At 41.0% G+C, this 20244-nt stretch overlaps 1 protein-coding gene across 2 annotated transcripts in view; it reads left to right on the top strand.

Moving 5' to 3' along the window:
• me1 (malic enzyme 1, NADP(+)-dependent, cytosolic) overlaps positions 1 to 20244 on the top strand; it is a 420143-nt gene that overhangs the window by 206108 nt on the left and 193791 nt on the right. For both annotated transcript variants that reach the window (XM_072554540.1, XM_072554546.1), the window contains exon 6: positions 14356 to 14459. In XM_072554540.1, the coding sequence (XP_072410641.1) occupies positions 14356 to 14459 (104 nt within the window). The remainder of the gene's footprint in view (positions 1 to 14355; positions 14460 to 20244) is intronic.

The following is a 20244-nucleotide window of genomic DNA, read 5'->3' as shown; positions in this document are numbered from 1 at the left end:
CAGTGCTAGCCACTGAGCCACTGTGGTGCCCTTGGTGAAGGCTGTTGTTTTATCTATGCTGGTTGGAAGAACCCTTGCTAAGAACTAACTGAGTTGAATAGAAGCCTCTTTTTGGGGTTGGAGCCCAAGAAGAAGCTGAATTGGAGGAAGAACAATCGAACAAGCTTAAGAACAAGCTGTCCAGTTGATCTCCATCTCCTTTCCGAAAAGAACGTCCCCTTGTTGAGTTTAGGGGAAAAACCTATTTGGTATTTTGAAAGAATGATTGAAGAAATATAAGATTGTATTGCTTGAGCAAGCTGTGACTGCAAGATGTCAGACAACTGTTTGATTACTGATACAGCCACATATGTCAAAGCAACCGACTCCAGAGCAGGTTATACTTCATACTTTTATGTTCAAGCACAACCAATTAGCCATAGTATTTACTTTTCACCAAAGACCATCTCCACAGATAAATCTTTTTTTCTCTTTTCCTGAAGAGGTTGTATCTAGTTGGGGATATTTTAATTAATGCTTCTGAACATAGCGTCATAGAGATGTACAGCATGGAAACCGACCCTTTGGACCAACTCGTCCATGCTGACCAGATATCCCAATCCAATCTAGTCCCACCTGCCAGCACTTAGCCCACATCCCTCCAACACTTCCTATTTATATACCCATCCTGATGCCTTTTAAATGCTGCAATTATTCTAGCCTCCACTTCCTTTGGCACCTCATTCCATACACGTACCACCCTCTGCGTGAAAAAATTACCCCTTAGGTCTCTCTTATCTTTCTCCCCCCCCCCCCCCCCCACACACACACACACACACACACACACACACACACACACACACACACACACACACACACACCCTAAACCAATGCCGCCTAGTTTTGGACTCCCCCACCCAGGGAAAAGACTTTGTCTATTTATCCTATTCATGTCTCTCATGATTTTATAAACCTCTCGTTTATAAACACATCTCGTTAGAACCCATCTACCACCCCTGGCGTCACCACAGGAAATGACGACATCAACCCAAAGAAACCCAAACAGAAAGCAGAAATTATCAGCAGTGCTTTACCTCTGGCCCACTGAAGACGTTACCTAGTAGGATGATGAAATGTCTGGAAATGAACCTTCCAGCTCAGCAAGCAAACCTACAGCCAAAACCTCAATCTGAGGTACAAATCTTCTCAAAACTCATTATAAACCTCTCAGGTCACCCCTCCGCCTCCGACGCTCCAGGGAAAACAGACCCAGCCTATTCAACTTCTTCCTTTAGCTCAAATCCTCCAACCCTGGCAACATCCTTGTAAATCCTTTGTGAACCCTTTCAAGTTCCACAACATCCTGTCTATAGGAAGGAGACTAGAATTGCATGCAATATTCCAACAGTGGCCTAACCAATGTCCTGTACAGCCGCAAAATGACCTCCTAACTCCTGTACTCAATCCTCTGATCAATAAAGGAAAGCATACCAAATGGTGCCTTCACTATCCTATCTACCTGTGACTCCACTTTCAAGGAGCTATGAACGTGCACGCCAAGGTCTCTTTGTTCAGCAACACTCCCGAGGACCTTACCATTAAGTGTATAAGTCCTGCAAAGATTTTCTTTCCCAAAAAGCAACACCTCGCGTTGATCTAAATTAAACTCCATCTGCCACTCCTCAGCCCATTGGCTCATCTGATCAAAATACTGTTGTAATCTGATATGACCTTCTTTTGCACTGTGATCCTATTTTGAGGCTTCAAAGCTGTTGTGACTGCTTAGTGTACAGGGGGGAGGCGAAGACCTATTAGAGGGGATGGATCAGCCATTGCTGCTTTGGAGTTCAGGATTCCAGTATTTCAGCTAATGACTCTTCTTGACCAGTACTGGCCAGCACTTTGAGAAGCCTAAGCTGGACAGAGATATACACAGTTCTATATTACTGACTGTATATGTTGACCAAGTATTATATCTTTATTTCCTAAGTGTTATTTTGAGGATAAACTAATAATTATGCTTTTTAAGAAACCTGATTGATCTTGCTAACTGGGGCAAACTATTTTTCAATGTTGTGGAAGTTCTAGAGCATTGATGGGGCCCCTCAGCCTCTGTTAAAAAGAAACCACTGCTCCTATTTATCATCAGTCATTTACTTTGTTATATAATCTGCTGGAAGAGACTGACTTTTAACAATATAGTACTTTAAATATGGGGAAACACAAGGTCTATTTTCTGTTTCTTTTGCTGTCTCCTTATCACACCATGTCACTGAGTGTGTGAACAGGCCACAGATAATTACCAAACCTCTTAATATAGCTGGCCGTGTTTGTAAGTGTCTGGCACCATTTTTGTCTCAATGTCTTTAACTGCGCAGAGCTGCTTGATCTCTGGCTGAGTTTGGATATTCGCTATGTGAAAAATGTTGGTAATTCTTTGTCATGACATTGCCTAGTGAGCTAGGGTTCTGATGCTTGTGCCGTGGAGGAGGGAATAGTTTCTATTTGTATAAAAACTTCAGTGTCCTTTAGAAGTGTTAAACAAACAATCATTTTTGATGAGCAGATGCTATTGTAGGGAAACTGAAAACAGCAGCCAATATGCACCCAACAAGGTTTGTTAATCAGCACTGAGATATAATGAAGCACTGTTTTTGGCATTTGGATATTCTACCATATGATGTAGGATTGCTGGTAAGGCCAGCCTTTGCCTATTCCTAATAGCCTAGCAAGTCACTCAATGCCAGGATAATTTCAGATGGTAGTTTGTTTCAATCACATTGCTGCGGGTCTGGAGTCATGTAGGCCAGACTGGTCAGGATGGATAGATTTCCTTCCTGATTGATCATTCTTCAGTAATGTGCCAGATATGTTATATCAGCATTAGAGACATTAATTTAATTCGGTTTAAATCCATGTCTGCAGATCCTTAGCCTGGATCTTTGAATTACTAGTTGAGTCACATTACCGACTTATGGATGTAGTGGTAAATTTTTTTTTACACTGCAAATAATGTCTGGGCTCATTAATGTCTATTTGATGGCACTTTGACTTAAGATTTCATCAGGAAGATGACACTTCCAGCAACAACACATTCCTTCAGTCCTACACCGAGGTACTGTATCCTCTTGCATCACCTACTCAAGTGAAACTTGAGCCCATAACTACTTCTGAGGCAAGGCAACTGCTACTGAGCTCAAATTGAGACTATCCAGAGTGATTTTTGCTTTTTTTTTCGGTAAAGCAGCTTCTGATAAATAAATGATATGCTTTTAATGAATATGATGTTTGTATAAATTGTTTCCAGAAACCTATTAATAGCAGTTAATGTAAGATTGTGACTGTTTAATATGTGGCCGTGCCATCCCCACACAAGTCATTAAAAACAGATGAATGACTTGTATGATTCTTTTATTTCCATCTTCAAACCAAGTTTAGCAGCAGTTAGAATCAATATATGAAGAACAATATATACCATTGTGCTGTATGCTAACTGCACTACTGTGAACCTATAAGATTAAAGAAACAATCTTTTAGTGTACTTCAACAGACCTTTTTTTTTACTTTGCAATTGCTGAGCTGAATAACTGATGTGGTTAAGGTTTCTTTGCTTCTCACAGATCCTCTGAATTGAAGATGTAGTGTAATCATTTCCCCCTTGAGAGGCTTTGAAAGAACTGCTGCTGTGAGCCATGGCACCAGGGATAATTGTCTTCACTCTGTCATCCATAATTTTCTTCCATCAAAAGCAATAGCATCTATGTAGTAAAGATTGAAATAAGTACTTCAGTGCGTTTCAGAAAATACAAACCTGTTTGTAGTTTTTTTTTTCTGCAATGATTGTGGAAGAACGAACAGCATTGTTACTAAATATGTGCAAGTATTTGTAAAAGAAAAAAAAAGGTCTGATTTTTAATGTTAACTAAGTTATCTAGTTTGTGTCTGCAATTATTTCAAGACTGTAGTGGACAGCGAAGAAGGTTACCTCTGATTACACCGGAATCTTGATCAGATGGGCCAATGGGCTGAGGAGTGGCAGATGGAGTTGAATTTAAATAAATGCGAGGTGCTGCATTTTGGGAAATCAAATCTTAGCAGGACGTATACACTTAATGGTAAGGTCCTAGGGAGTGTTGCTGAGTAAAGAGACCTTGGAATGCAAGGTCATAGCTCCTTGAATGTGGAGTTCCAGGTAGATAGGATAGTGAAGGCAGTATTTGGTATGCTTTCCTTTATTGGTCAGAGTATTGAGCACAGGAGTTGGGAGGTCATTTTGTGGCTGTACGGGACATTGGTTAGGCCACTGTTGGAATGTTGCATGCAATTCTGTTCTCCTCCTTATCAGAAGGATGTTGTGAAACTTGAAAAGATTTACAAGGATGTTGCCAGGGTTTGGGGATTTGAGCTATAGGGAGAGGCTGAACAGGCTGGGGCTGTTTCACCTGGAGCATCAGAGGCTGAGGGATGACCTTATAGGGGTTTATAAAATCATGAGGGGCATGGATGGGTAAATAGTCCAAGTATTTTCCCTGTAGTGGGGGAGTCCAGAACTAGAGGGCATAGGTTTAGGGTGAGAGGGGAAATATATAAAAGAGACCTATGGGGCAACTTGTTCATGCAGACGGTGGTAGGTGTATGGAATGAGCTGCCAGAGAAAGTGGTGGAAGCCGGTACAAATACAACATTTTAAAAGGCATCTGGATGGGTATTTGAATAGGAGGGGTTTAGTGGGATATGGGTGAAGTATTGGCAGGTGGGACTAGATTGGATTGGGATATCTGGTCGGCATGGATGAGTTGGACTGAAGGGTCTGTTTCCATGCAATACATCTCTATGACTCTGACTTAAATCATTCTGTATTTACAAAAATCTATTCACTTGATAATTACTCACTGCCGTGTAGTTTTTGATCTCAGTATTGTAGAGATCGATACATGTTTTGTCAGCTTATTTCTGACCAATCTGTTATGCTTTATAGAAGTTCATAGAATCCCTACAGTGTGGAAGCAGGCCATTCAGCTCATCAAGTCCACACTGACTCTGAAGAGCATCCCACCCAGACCCACCCCATCCCCTTTCCTATCCCTGCATTTCCCCATGACTAAACCACCGAGCCTGCACATCTTTAAACATTGGGAGCAAACCAGAGCACCTGTTGGAAACCCTCAGAAACACTGGGAGAATGTCCAAACTCCACACAGAGTAACCCGAGGCTAGAATCAAACCTGGGACCCTGACGCTGTGAAGCGATAGTGCTAACAGCTGAGCCACTATGCACCAGCAATTTTCCTACTTTGCAGTAGTATGTTTATATGGAGAGATCTGCAATTTCTGAAACTTATCATCTGAATGTGGGAATGAACACAAACTGCTAAACCAATTGTGGGAGTCTGGTTACTACCCAATTTTAAAATAATCTGCTCTAAAATATTATTGTTGGCAAGCACATAACATGGGCTTAATGTTGGTGTTTTGTGCCCAGTAGAGGTGGGGTGGGCAGCAAGGAGGGGGTAAGCATTACTGATCTTCATGGTGTAGTAGTTATCACCCTATCCCTGCTCTATCAGCCATTTTCCATGTGGGTTTCAGGCACCCAGCAGTTTTCACCAATAGCCAAATTTTATTGGCTGCATTCGCTACAACTGGGAACGTGCTCACCAGCCACACAGTCTGTGTGCCAGTGAGACCACTGCCCAGTGACACTGGTCCAATGCCTGGCAGATGCTGCTCCATTCCTAAGCTCTCCCTGCTTTGCTTATACATCTCTCACCCTTTAATCCTTTTTGATGACCCCTCTTTCTGCCCTGCTTCCAACACTTGAACCCTTACTGTCTCACCCTCTGCCTCCTTTCACATTCACTGCCTTGATTTTTGAGCAAAGCGATACACTGGTTGACATGTCTGGCAGTGAGTGGGGTGTCACAGGGAGCAGGAAGCGACGTGCAGCACTGTCAGAGGTAGCAACTTGCTGATCCACTGCTGTGTAGTTGCATATTTGTGATGTCCAAACTGTTGTTCAAGTTCATTGGCAAGAGATGGTGACTTTTAATCTGCACCTTGGGGTTCCACATCAGTTCAAGAACTCCAGTTCAAGTTTGAGCTATCAATGAGCAGAGTATCCACTGAGCATTCCCTAGCAAGTAGGCATCAAAAGAGATCACTACAGACTCTGATCGAGGCAACTAGGATATTTTTCAAGGATTCTTGCCTGGTCAGGAGGAGCATGTCTCTCATCGTTCTGGCTTGGTATGTCTCCCTACCAGTCAACAATCGTTGACTAACGTGTTTACTATCCAAACGCCTCCTTCAGAATAGCACCTAAAATATAGACCTCATGATTTGGAGATGCCGGTGTTGGACTGGGGTGTACAAAGTTAAAAATCACACAACACCAGGTTATAGTCCAACAGGTTTAATTGGAAGCACACTAGCTTTCGAAGCGACGCTCCTTCATCAGGTGATTGTTGCTCCGAAAGCTTCCAGTTAAACCTGTTGGACGATAACCTGGTGGTGTGATTTTTAACTTAAAATATAGGCATTAGTGTAGCCCCCTACAACTTCCTTCATCTTGGGCTCAGTGAGCAAATGTTGAAGTATTTTGAGAGTCAGAAATCCTGCATGAAATGCACACCAAATTCTGTGATGAGAACTTACCTCAAGGATATCTGCAGTATGACCATTGCAGAGAGTAGCCTGTTAGTAATGGATTCTGTGGGCTGGTTACCGTTCCTCAACAAATTCCATTCCCAGACAGCTCGGTTGTTGACGTCAACTACGGCAGGATTCTTCTCAAAGTATGGAAAGTTTTTTGATTGGAAATTGCCAACAATTGTTCAGTTCCAGCATTCTCACAGCCAGGGCAGATTTGCTGGCAATTGTTCAACACTTCTCTAGGTTTCTAAATGCAAATCTTATCAAATGGACCTATTCCAGGAACAACTTTTTGATAGCCACTGAGAACTACATGATAATGGATTTAAAACAAAACTGTGTAAGATCAGTGTAATCTGTTGTTTTTTAAAAATCTGGTTTCATAAAGCACAATAACAAACAACTGCAGGGGTGGGGGTATGAATTCTTCCTTTGGCAGAGGATAGAAAGCAGCTTTCTGTGTCATGGGCACTGAGCTGCAACTTGCAATAAATGACCAATGAAGCATTTTTGTATTAATCACATTAAAGATGCACACACCCACTGGAGCTCGACACAGAATCATACTGCGGATTAAATCCTGAGAAAAATCACAAAACAAAACTAGCTTATTAGGGAGCAGGATGAGGGAAGGTGATTGGTTATTATTTATGAGCAGAATTGTGAATTCTTTTGAGAGGGTTAGCCTTGTAAATTCATGAAAGCAAAATATGTTGTGGATGCTAGAAATCTGAAATAAAAACCTGAAACTGTTGCAGATACTCAGTTGCACTGCCAGCATCCAGTAAAGAGAAAGAGGGAGGGAGGTAACCTTTCAGGTTCATGACCTTTTGGCAGAACTGGAAGATCCTTAGCACAGAGTTGGGTAAAAGGTGTCTGTGGGAATAGAATAATGAATGAATCTGGTACAGGATGGAGGGAGGGCAAGAGTGATTGATAGAAAAAGATACTACTATTAGGTGAAGGTGAGTGACGATAGGACAATGCATAAACAAAAGCTGGGTCCACACAGTTAATCAGAGGGGAATTTAAATGCCGTGAAATGTAGCTGTCAAAAGCTATTCTATAAACTGAGTAAACATTTCAGTGTGAGAGGCTCTCAATTATTGCACTGAATGACCGTATCATTTGAGGTAATTAAGAACGTGAGCTTTTGTTGATTCCATTTGGTAGAATTAAAGCAGGACATGGGAAAAATGGATTTCTTATGGTTTAACAGTAATATGCCAACACTTTATGCTCCTGGATGCTGCTCTGTGACCTCTTGACCCCTCCCCTTCCAAAGGTGCTTTTCCATGTGAGCATAACAGGAGATGTAATACCTAATCATCGCCTCTGTTCCCATCATACAAGTGCTCCTTCCAGCTGAGTAATTTATCTCCTCCTTTAATGTCATAAACTGTTGCTCACCGTGCTGTCTCCTGTACGTTAGGAAAGCCAGACTCCAATTGGAGGCTGCATTGTTGAGACCCCACCCCCTCTCTTCCACCTCGAAGCATTAACTGAGCTCATGATCATCTCTCATTTTAATTCTCAACTTTGTTCCCACTCTGACCTTTCTGTCCCTGACTGTTTGGGTGTTTTTGTGGGCTGCATGGTTAGTGGTTAGCACTGCTACCTCAGTCACCTTGGGTGTCTGTCTGTGTAGAGTTTGCACATTCTCTCTGTCTATGTGGGTTTCCTCTGGCTGCTCTGGTTTTCTCCCACAATGCAACAATGTGCTGGTTAGGTAGATTAGCCATGGGATTTGCTGGGATTTGCAGGGATAAGGTAGGGAAGTGAGTCTGGGTGAGAATCACCTTTGGAGGGTCCGTGTAGACTTGATGGGCCAAATGGCCTGCTTTCATATTGTAGGGCTTCTCTGGTTATCAGGAGAATCATTGTAAGCTTCAGGACCAGCAGTCTTCAGTCATCATTTCATGGCCTTGCAGGTTCGATTCCAACCTGTGCTCAGGTTCTTTTAAGATGTCATATGGTTTCTTTCTTGTTTGTTTGCTTCCTTTCCTCATCCCCATGTCATTTCTTTTTGCCTTGAGCTATCATTGGTTAGTCACTTAATCTTTCCTTCCCTCCAACCTTGCTGATCTCCATTGTCCCCAAGTTTCTTATTTTGCCAACACGTTGCTTAAAACCCTCTCTTTTTTTTAAAATCTATAATCTTTTCAAACTCTGGCAAAAAGCCACAGATGTAAAACATTGGCTGGGATTTTCTTTGTTTTCCCATCTGCATCTTTAAGTGCAAGGACTCGCTTGTCCCTGAACCAGCCAGAAAACCTGCTGGAACTAATGCCTGTCAGGGGAGAGATAGAGCGCTGACTGTTGGGGTTTTCTGACTTTTTCCGAGCTGCAGTTCTGAGTTTCTTCCTGCCCGAGACTGCTAGCCATGCAGAGATTAGCAGGTGCTGGGATTTGGAGAGCATTTTTTGGGTGCCTGTGTGCTGATCAGCCATGGAAATTTGGATCAGGGAGAACATGAGTGGTTTCTTTTGTGGGTATGTTGGAAGATTTGGCGATGCGGTGGGGGTGGGAGTAAGAGGCTGACAGGAGTGGGTATGGTCAGAGGCAAGGGCATATGCAGTGGCTGTCATCCTCCTCATCCGTAGTCCCAACATGTACTCCAAATTTCCATGGATTGAGCCAATTAGAGGCCACTTCTTTCCCAGCCCTAATATAACAGACAAGCTATCCTGCTTTTCCTGTCAAAAAAGCAGTGTCTTTACTCACCTGCTGGGAAACTTGTCAGGGATACCAACCTGCCACCAGTACAATTTAAGTCAGTTGGAGACATAAGAACCTTAATTGCTGGCAGGATGGGATGATTATCCTTCAACCACAATTTAATTGCTGATGTGGTCAAGAAGAGAGCAGAGTTCTCTCCAGTTCCAATCTTCCCAAACATTAGCTATGCCAGTAATCTGCTCTGCAACTTACAGGGAGGGAAAAATCCTGCTATTAACTTTGTTTTTCTGTCTCCACAGATGCTGCCTGAATTACTGAGTATTTCCAGCACTTTTTGCTTTTACCTCAAATTTACAGCAGCTGCAGATGTTAATTTTTTTGAGATATGGAAAACGGTAACCAAATGTAACAACCCCGATGAGCTTTTATAGTCCTGTGCCGTTGATTTGTTCCAGCTGCAGATTTTGCATGCTACGTACCCTTGTGGTTCCATTTTTAATTTTATTATTAAATGTTTATAGTAAAAGTGTCAGTTGTTTCAAGTACATTATGAATTCTTGAAAACCCATCCATCGCTGGTATTTTCTTTTCTCATTTTGTTTCTCCTTTCATTTCCACAGAGAACATATGGAGTGTTATTTTTCCATGTTGAAAACTTTTATCATGTTTAAGCTATTTAATTCCTCGAAGCACAGACCACAAATTATTAAAGTATTCAAATATGGCCTTGTGCTGAATTTGCACAAGCACTGGTTAGATGCTACCCACCGCGCACACTCTGCACATAAAATCGTGTGCATGATAGCTTTGCATGCAAGACTAGCCTTGGTGTTTCCCAAAGGAGTTTTACTCTTAAACTAGAATATGGATTCTGTAGTGTTTCTCAGCAAAGCATTTGGGCTGATGTGTGCCCTAAAACCATTACTTTTTCTTTGCTGTGCTTGCATTAAAAGTACAAAATTGTTTTGGCACTGCAATGGGCTCCTGCAAAGCTGTGAATGTGGGGCTCACTGTTGATTCCCTTAATGCAACCTTGGTAGTAATTTTGATCAGACTCCATGGAATCCCTGGAGATTGTTGTGTACTTCTAGTTTTGCATCTTTGCAATGCCAGCAACCTGCATTTATATCACCCCTTTTAATGTTGTAAAGCATGCCAAGGCTGCGAAACTAACAACATTTCATAATGGGACTATTGTCGCATATCCTGTAATTGGTCAAGAAAATTTTAAGCAATTTTTTTTTAACCTTTTATTTTTGGGGTGTGGATGTCGCTGGCAAGGTCAGCATTTATTGCCTGTCAGGGATTACCATAAGAAGGGTGGTGATGAGCTGCTTCCTATGAAGAATGGCTGTGCGTGTGATGTAGCTTACTATCAGATTAGATTCCCTGCAGTGTGGAAACAGACATTTGGCACAAGAAGTCCACACCAACCCTCCGAAGAGTAACCCACCCAAACGTACTTCCTTCTGACTAATGCACCTAACACTATGGGCAATTTACCATGGTCAATTCACCTAACCTGCATATCTTTGGACTGTGGGAGGAAATCCAAGCAGACACTGGGAGAATGTGCAAACTCCACACAGACAGTCGCCAGAGGCTGGAATCGAACCTGGGTCCCTGGTGCTGTGAGGCTGTAGTGCTAACTACTGAGCCACCATGCCACCTCAAAGTAGCAAAGGCCCCAGTGAGATCACTTGGAAGATAGTTTGACACCTCAATAGTATAGGACCAACAATAATGTTCCAAATCAGCATGGGCTCCAACTTATTTGGATGAGAATTTGCAGGTGATGATGTTCCCATGTTTCTGCTGCTGTTGTTTATTTAGGCTATAGAGGTCATGGGTTTAGAGAGTGTTGCAGTTCACAGCATTACACAAGTAGCTGCAGACAAAGCCTGGTTCTTATCGGGAACTGTTTGAGATTTCATGTAATTTGGAGTGCAGTCGCTTGTTATGGCTAACTACTTCATGAGTGGACCATTAAATAGCATCGTGATGGCCACACTGCATCTCTTTTGATACTGCAGTGAAAAGTAAGGTTAGTTTTCTTGTCTGGAGTAGAACTTCAAGCCACGTCCTTCTAAATCTGAGGCAAGAATGATACATTGAGTCAGGTCAGACAGTTTCATTACTATCTACTATGTTACCGTATGGGCCAAAAAGACAGAATAAGGAGTATAGAATGACTTGGAGTATTTTGTGAACTATGGAATTTTGAGTTGTCACTAAATCACATCAGTGTCCTCCTTTGACTTTTTTTTTGTGTTGTTTTCCCTGTTAATATTTTTAATTTGAATAGCTCATGGAATAATGGAGCTATGGTCCTACTTTTTATCAAATGTGTGTAGTTGAATGTCTTCCAGAGTGTGTCATAGTTGGAGTTCATGCCTACACACAATGACCTTTTATAATGTAGATTTGGTCTAATGGGCTGTTTCATTCAGATTAATGTATGCCACTCTATTATTTTGTTTTCCGCAACAGAACAAGGAGTGTTTGTTATGCTTGCTAAATTTATTATGCTGACTTATTCTAACTTTCTCCACCCAAAAAGTCAGTCTGAATCACTGGAAAGGTATGCTAATTGCCATACTTTAAACAATCTTTCTCTAAGAAAGGCATGTATAAGATGCACGAAAGAAAGCTTTTTGTGCTCTGCTGAGATACAGAATTTTCAAATTTCACCTATGCTGCTTAAATTCATTAAGGAAAATTTAAATAAACTTAAAAGACAAGACAACGCAATAAAGAAAACCTCCTTGATTGTTTATTTGTTCTTGAAATTGGCAACTTATTTCAATTTATAACAAGGATAAGAATGAGTACAGATTTGGCTTAATACATGGAAAATTATAGTTTCGAAAGTGAATTGTATGTTTGCCGAGTTGTGCACATGTGAGAAAAGTGATTTTGGTTTTAAAAATGTGTTGTGGGTAGAAGTTAATGGAACTTGTGGAGGGGGAGCATTCTGCCTTTTTTAAAGACTTTTTTTATTCAATAGTATATCTATGACTCAAGTGTAAGGGAAGCTATTTAGGCAATCAGTTTTTAGATTTAAAGAGTGTAATACTGCTGTGTCTAAACAAGCACAACTTGATGGATTTAAAGTTAATAACTTACAAATTTTCTGTTTGTGATTGAAGCCCTGCATTACTACCCCCTTCCTTTTTAATTATGAGCAGTATTCCATGCTCAAGTCATGTTTGGTAGCAATTTTGTGAGAACGAAAATGTTCATAAAATAGATGTTCTGTGTTCGATGCCTGGTGATTTTGTGGAGTGGCGCTCTGCATGTTTAAAGTGATGAAGGAAGGAAAACTTTCCATTTCTTTACCCCCTTTACATTCTTAGGACATGCCAGATCACGTCACAATTGATTTAGGAAACTTTTGAAGTGAGGTATGATTCTGCATGATGTGATATGCTATCTGATTTTTAAAAATCATTTGTGTTGGCCTGCAACACTCTGGCCCGCTCTTTGGAGGGTCAGTGTGGACTCGATGGGCCGAACAGCATGGTTCCACAATGTAGCGATTCTAACTGTCGCACACAGTTAGCTTTGCTAAAGGTACTGGATTGTCACTAGTACATTACTTTTCAAATTATGCCATACTCAACATCAACAATGCAATTCCTGGTATTATAGTATTGTTGAATGGTCAAATAGAAAGATTGAAATTAGTTGACTGAATTACTGTGAGCCATCTTTTCCAGAGTAACCTTGGTTCAGTGATAGCAAATTGATCTCTTGTATTGGGTAAAGAATTCTATGACCCGGTATAAACGTGAACTTTTAAGCTAAGCTGATAATTTGGTGTAGTAGCTGGGGACTGCTGTATTGTCAGATATATTGTCTTTGAGAACTAACTCGACTAATTCATTTAAACATAATTCAGTAGGTGTTGGGTATATCGACCTTCAGAAGGCATTTGATCTAATGTCACATTATAGATCTGCCAACTGACCTGAAACCCAAGGAAGGACATTGGTAGGATGGGTGTTGCATTAAACAGCGGTGGTGAATGGTGAGTGATATGTGTACAGGACACAATTTTGGCAATGTGCAGATGAGCCACAATATGAAACTGAGAACGGAGGAGAATAGTAATGGACCTGAAGAGGACATAGACATGAGGCTGATTAAAAATTTAATACAGAGAAATGTGAGGTGATGCATTTTGTCGAAACAATATAAAGTCAAGGGTAAAATTCTAAACTGGATGTAGGAACAGAGACCTGCATGGACCCATGATTTAATGTTGCTGCAGTAAAGTGTTGAATAAAATAGTTGTTCAAATTGGGTTGTTCAAGCAAAGACATAAAGCTATAATGACAAAGCTTGTGCAGAGCAGTCTTGTGATTAACTATTTGGCTATTTCTATACACCGTGACACTGTTTGACCCTTTACTCACCCCTCAGACTGAAGCAGACAGGAATTGACAAACCCAGTTGTGACTGGCACTGGATATTAGACCTTCAGAATTCAGAAACAGGTCTTGCTTTAAACAATGTCAGGCTTACTTCCAGCCGCCTAATCAGGCTTTGCACATTAAAACAGCAGTGCAGAGTTGAGAGCTGAAAACTATCTGGGTGTCAGGTTCCCTACTCAGTCCCAATTGTGTATGCAGTGAGGGGTTTCAGCTGAACATTTCAGTAGAAAGAGCCATTCCTGTGATGCTGCTTTCCCTCAATTCAACTTTGAGGTGTCAATCCGGGTTGTGTCCTCAAGTCCAGGAGTACAACTCTTACCTACTGCCTGTCTTTGGTAATTAAACACTACCAGTAGATTTACTGTTAAATGTGAATTCAAAACAAAAATCAAGTATGGCTTTGTCATTTTTGTTCTGTTGTGGTTGAATTCTTGAGCCTAAACCAAATTTTCATACTTTGAGATATCCTTGTGGCTTCCTGTTTTGATATTCATTGTCTTTGCCAAAGATGAGATTGCAATAATGTGTAAACAATTTTAAGAATGATTATAATAGTAGATTTATTATTATTGACTTGACTGAAAACTAAAACTTTTTTTTTATTTGCCAGGAATTGCTGAAAGATCCATTGTACATTGGATTAAGACAGAGGAGAGTGAGAGGTCAAGTGTATGATGATCTTTTGGATGAGTTTATGCAAGCTGTGACTGAAAGGTACATGTAATTTGTATATAAACAGCCATTTCCTTTGTTCCAATATATGGGAGAATTTGCCCAGTGTGCCTTTTTTTCCTTCTGTGATATCATCTATAAGATTTGGTTATTTCCTGTGTTAATAGAATTATTACAAATGTTACTTTTGAGATTTACCCTGAAACTTGCCAGACAATTCTGGAGCCTGTTGGGTGAAAATATTCTTTCCCCCGTTCATGTAACTTTAGTCGTCCTCAGTGACTTTCTTTCACATGATCAAATTCCATTATAATCTGCCTAGTGTGTAGGAAAACTTGCTCATCAGTCTGTTCTTAGTGGTTTCACCCACAAATTCCTGTTCATAGGAACTGAATCTCAGTACATTGAACCGTTTCACCCACAATCTGCTGAATCTGCTATTTCGCAAGTGTACTGCCAAATATGCATCAGTTTCCTGATTCTTCTGTGAAAGTGGGTCACATTTAAATTTAAATAACCTTTTAATGTCAATTAATTTTCATATATTTCCTTTCATGGAGCACATTTAAATAAAACTACTGAAGAGTGGGGGGCATTTTTAATTTGGGAACTGAGTTTAACATATGATTTTGGTGTCTTTTGGATTGATTACAGTTGGCCCATTATTGCAGTTCAAGCATTTTCCAGCATAGGTCACTTAAAAGGAGAAAACTATTGTCAGTTTCTGTAAGTTCTCCACGCTTTCTCCTTTGACATTAGCACTTGATGTAATCATAGTCTAGTTCTAAGATTTTTATTGATAAATACCATACTAAAATTAACAGAATATTCCCTCAAAATATCCTCTTGAGCTGTTAATTTCATTTATAATATACAGTAGCAAAAATAGATCTCTTAGAAAAGTAGAATTTAAACATTGTTTATTTCCAGTTTTCCAGAATTTCCAGTTAATGGGAAAATGTATCGTTATATTAATCTTCTTCTTTCTTATGCTGTTCTTTGCTGACAACCATGCATCTTGAAAAATGAAGGTACAAAAACCAAAGAAGCTTAGTTGATTTGCCACTTTGCAAATTGTGTGGCTGAAGAGTCTAGTTTTTGAGCAACAGTCCTTGAGACAGATGGTCCAAAGGAACAGCACAAAGCCAGATGAAGAGGTGGACACAATATTTAACATCTCTTGAAGTCTGGTGTGCATTACTCTCCTCTCCTTCTCAGCCACCTCTCTTTTTAGCCTCTTCAACTACCTGACACAGCACCTCACTTTAATGTAAAGTGAAACTTGTGATATTGATGTGAGAAGTTTTCCAATCTTTAAACCTTAGCCTAGGATGGCTGGGCAGCCTGGGAGAGCATCGGCAAGTTCCCCATACAGATGATCCTTCAAAATATGACTGTCTACAATCCCAAAAGATGGTCAAGCCACTGGATGTTTCACTTCGATGAAAGTTATTAGCAATTTAGTTTTCTTAAGTACTTTCATGCCAAGAATTGTCTTCTGTTTACAATCAAAGGTGGTATTGTGGAAAAGTTTAATCATGTTATGCCTGCTGGATGTGATGCAGGTCTTGCTGTCACACAACCTTTCATTCTGATTGCATATTTGATGTATATTTTTATTCATCAATAATAATTTCCAATTATTGCCATACACTGTAGTTTATCAGTTGGCTATATGTGTTTGCATCTTGCCAATGTGAGAACTTAACTTATGACGAGTTAACTGATACGGTAAAAATGAAATAGTTTGTAGAAAAGCTTCTGGCATAGTGTTGATTGTTGAAGTTTCTGGTTTGGTGAACACACTCTAATGAGTTCATTGTCATCTTAACTTGGTTAGTCCAAGTTCATCAAGTTTGTGTAAAGCTCTGTAAGCTCCACTTTGAAGTTGAGCACTGCTTTGCTGGCAAGAATTGTTTTGTTTCCATATTGTGGCAATTCCAGAAGGAGCATTGCCTGAATTATCTGAAATAAACTAATGACTGCATGTATTTGCACCAGATGGCAAAGGGACATCCAGTTTATTGTTCAAAAGCAGCTGCAAAAGTTAATCAAGACAATAACTAGCTGTATTCCAAATAGTTTCCAATAAAAGGTTTTTGGAATTGAGTTTGAGCAGCTCATTTATTAAAAGTAAACATTACTTTTCAGAGTGAACAATTCCAAAATGCAGACTTCACTGGAACTCTGTGAAATCAAACACTTCTTTTTTTAAAAAAAAATGCCATGTGTTTGTGCCCTTAAGACAATAGAATAAATTAGGAATGTAATTGCTTTAGAGTTAAACTTGCCACCTTTTTGTTTCTGCACCACTCATCTGGTGGTGCTACTTGCTTAACTCCCCTTTTGCTTGTCTGTGTGAACATGGCCTTTGAAGAATCATCCTATATTAGATCCATTGGAACCACCAGTGCATGATGCCCTGTTTGTTCAGTGATCTCTGTCCTGTCTCAATGACCACTTGTTCCATCATTTCGACTTTTACCATTTAATTGTATTTCATGCCGGAGTTCCTGGCTCAACATTTCCAGTCTGGTTAGTGGATGAAGTCTGTTCAGTTACAAGTTGTTCATACCCCAGTGATTCATTCAATGCTTTTACTGAGGTGTTGAGCTTTATACCCTGAACCACTTCGACACAGAGCTTCCCCCCGCCCCCCCCCCCCCCCCGCCCCCCGCACGACCGAGGAGGAGTTGGAGGTAGCGAAGTGTCTGTAGCTGAGGTGTTAGTGGTTGCATTACTATGCAGTATCACTGCAAAGGCACCTTCCATCATAGTGTCCTGCCACACAGTTAAATGCCCCTGTGTTAGATGGGCACGGAGATGGCTACGAGGAATGGCATTGTCATCATCCTCTGTGACTGTCTCAGCTCTTTCTTTCTAGCTGTGTCTGAGGGCTCTGTGATATAACCATATCTGCTGATGGCGAGTCTAATTGACTGAAATGATGATGCTGGCTCTGCTGATTTTTGTTTCCGTCAGGTCCCAGTGTTGTTCCAGTGGAAGTGTCATGTTCCACCTCCGCAGGAGACCTCAGCAGATCATGAGGCATCTCCTATGATAGCAGACCCACTTGTAGAGTTGAGGCTTCCAGCTGATTTGTTAGCATTCTGTCAGATATGGAGCAGTGCACTCTATCCCTTTTCTATCTTTTCATACTCATCGACAGACATTATCATCTCTCTATCGTCTGCTTCCTTACACAACACCATTCTCGTGATACTGTGCTGCTGCCTCTCCCTAATGTCATGTGGAAGGGCAAGTTATGGGGGGGGACGGAGAGAGAGAGAGAGAGAGAATTCAGTGCTTACATCCTCCTCCAATTTCAGTAGCTTATCGAAATGAGATGAGAGAGTTTGTGCTGCCAACTCCTCGGCATCAGGATTATAAGCACAGCTGATAGGTCATGCATGGTCGCTCAGTGGTTAGCACTGATCGTAGAATTATGGAATCCCTCCAGTGTGGACACAGGCCATTTGGCCTGTCAATTCCATACTGACCCTCCAGAACCATTCCTCCTACACTATTATTGTACATTTTCCCCAGACAAACACACCTAACCCACACATCTGAACGCTATGGGTAAGTTAGCATGGCCAGTTCACCTGACCTGCATGTTTTTGGATTGTGGGAGGAAACCGCAGCACCCAGAGGAAACTCATGCACACACAAGGAGCATGTGCAATCTCCACACACAGTGGTCTGTGGCTGGTCCCTGGTGCTGTGAGGCAGCAGTGCTAACTGCTGAGCCACCATGTCGTCACAAGCTGGGTTGGGGACCAGCCTTGGGTGAACTGTGTACTGCCTGTGTGGAGTTTGTATGTTCTCCCTACATCTGCATGGATTTCCACTGGGTACTCCCTTTTCCTTCCAGAATTCAAAGATGTGTAGGTTAGGTGGAATGGTCATTCTTTGTTTTCCCATTGTATAAGATTAGACACAGGAAATGAGGGTTACGAGCATCGTGGCAAGATGGATCTGGATGGGATGCTTTTTGGAGGGTTGGTGCAGACTCAATGGGACAAATAGCCTCTTTTAGCACTGCAGGGGTTCCATGATTCTGTTATCCCAGGTACACTCTGGTCCCACGTTCAGGTGGACAATGAGTACTGATCAGCTTGTGTGTGCACTGATGGCTGCAGAGATGGAAGCCTGCCCTCTGGGTTTTGGGGTCATACTCCTCTTACCTGAGCAAAGAGGGTCATTAAGTTTCTTGCATCACTGGGTGCAGGCACTCTTAGTTGCTGACCCTATTGACCACTTCCAACTATACCTGCTTAAATTGAGCACGATGACCTCCTGTCTCATCTCTCAAGGAACTGTCTTGCAAGCACAATTCAGATCCTTGGTGGAATCCTAGAATTACTTTCACTTCCAAGGTGTTAGGCTGTGTGTGCAACAATTACAGTGGGTTAATTCAACTTTTAGCTCAAATCATAGTTTGTATGTTTTGAACAAATTGTTGCTTCCTTTGCAACAGTTGTTGAGCCTTTTTATATGTAAAGGTGAATCCTCACCAGGATAGCCATTAATCCACAATGCAATTTCAACTTTGTTTCCTTTGGTATCACACTTAATGATTCTATAAAATCGTATTTTGTAATGGTTAATTTGAACAAAAGGTTAATAATAAAAAAATTTTAAAAATAGTTAAATTAAACCTTTTCAGCTAATTAGTTTGCATAGAAAGTGTGGTTAATAAATTTGCGAATAGCACCAAAATTGGTGGCACAATAGACAGTGAAGAAGGTTTCCTAAGATCACAAAGGGATCTTAATCAAATGGGGTTAATGGACAGATAGAGTTTAATCTGGATAAATACGAGATTTGTATTTTGGTACAACAAGCAATCGTAACGCTTATACAGTAATAGTAGTGTTGTAGAACAGGGGGACCTAGGGGTGCAGATACATAATTCTTTGAAGTTTAGCTCACATAGGCAGGGTGGTTAAAAAGGCACACTTGCCTTCATTGCTGAGTCCTTTTGAGCGTTCGAGTTGGAAAGTCATGGTGAGGTTGTACCGGACATCATGGAGGCCTCTTATTTAGAGAGTCATAGAGCCATGCAGCACAGAAACGGGCCTTTCATTCCAACCAGCCCATGCTGAATGTAAACTAGTCTCACCTGCATGCTTCTGGCCCATATCCCTCCAATGCTGTGTCCAGTTCTGGCCGCTCAGTTATTGGAAGGATATTATTAAGCTGGAGAGGGTTCAGAAGAGATTTAACAGGATGTTGCCAGGTATGGAAGGTTTGAGTTATAAAGGAAAGCTGGGACTTTTTCACTGGAGCATAGGAGGTTGAGAGGGGTGATCTTGTAGAAGTTTATAAAATAATGAGGGGTGTAGATAGAGTTAATGGTAGTTTTTTAAAAAAGACATGAGGGGCAAATGTTTTTCTCAAGGGTAGTTCACCTGTGAAATGAACTTCCTGAGGAAGTGGTGGATGTGGGCACTATTACAATGTTGAAAAGAATTAAGATAAGTACGTGCATAGGAAAGGTTTGGAGGGATATGGGTCAGGAGCAGGCAGACGGGACTATTAGTTTGGGATTATGTTTGGCATGGGCTCATTGGACAAATGGGTCTGTTTCCTTGCAATATGACTCTGACTCTATAAAGGACTATTCATACACCCTCGTCAAAGAGAAAACAATGATGCTGAGGCAATTTCTTCTGTCAGAAATCCAAGAGGTGGTTTCCAGCATTATCTGTTTTGGGAAGCTTTGCCGTATGGTCAGGGCAGACCTGTATATGACCCATTGCATAGGTTGTGGAGTTATGAAGATTTCCCAAAATAAAGACCTTAATAGGTTCTGGCAGAATTA

The sequence above is a fragment of the Chiloscyllium punctatum genome, chromosome 3 (genome assembly GCF_047496795.1).
Source record: "Chiloscyllium punctatum isolate Juve2018m chromosome 3, sChiPun1.3, whole genome shotgun sequence".
In the NCBI taxonomy this organism is placed as follows: Eukaryota; Metazoa; Chordata; class Chondrichthyes; order Orectolobiformes; family Hemiscylliidae; genus Chiloscyllium; species Chiloscyllium punctatum.
The sequence above is the reverse complement of the archived record's forward strand: the minus strand, read 5'-3'. Positions and strand labels throughout refer to the sequence as shown.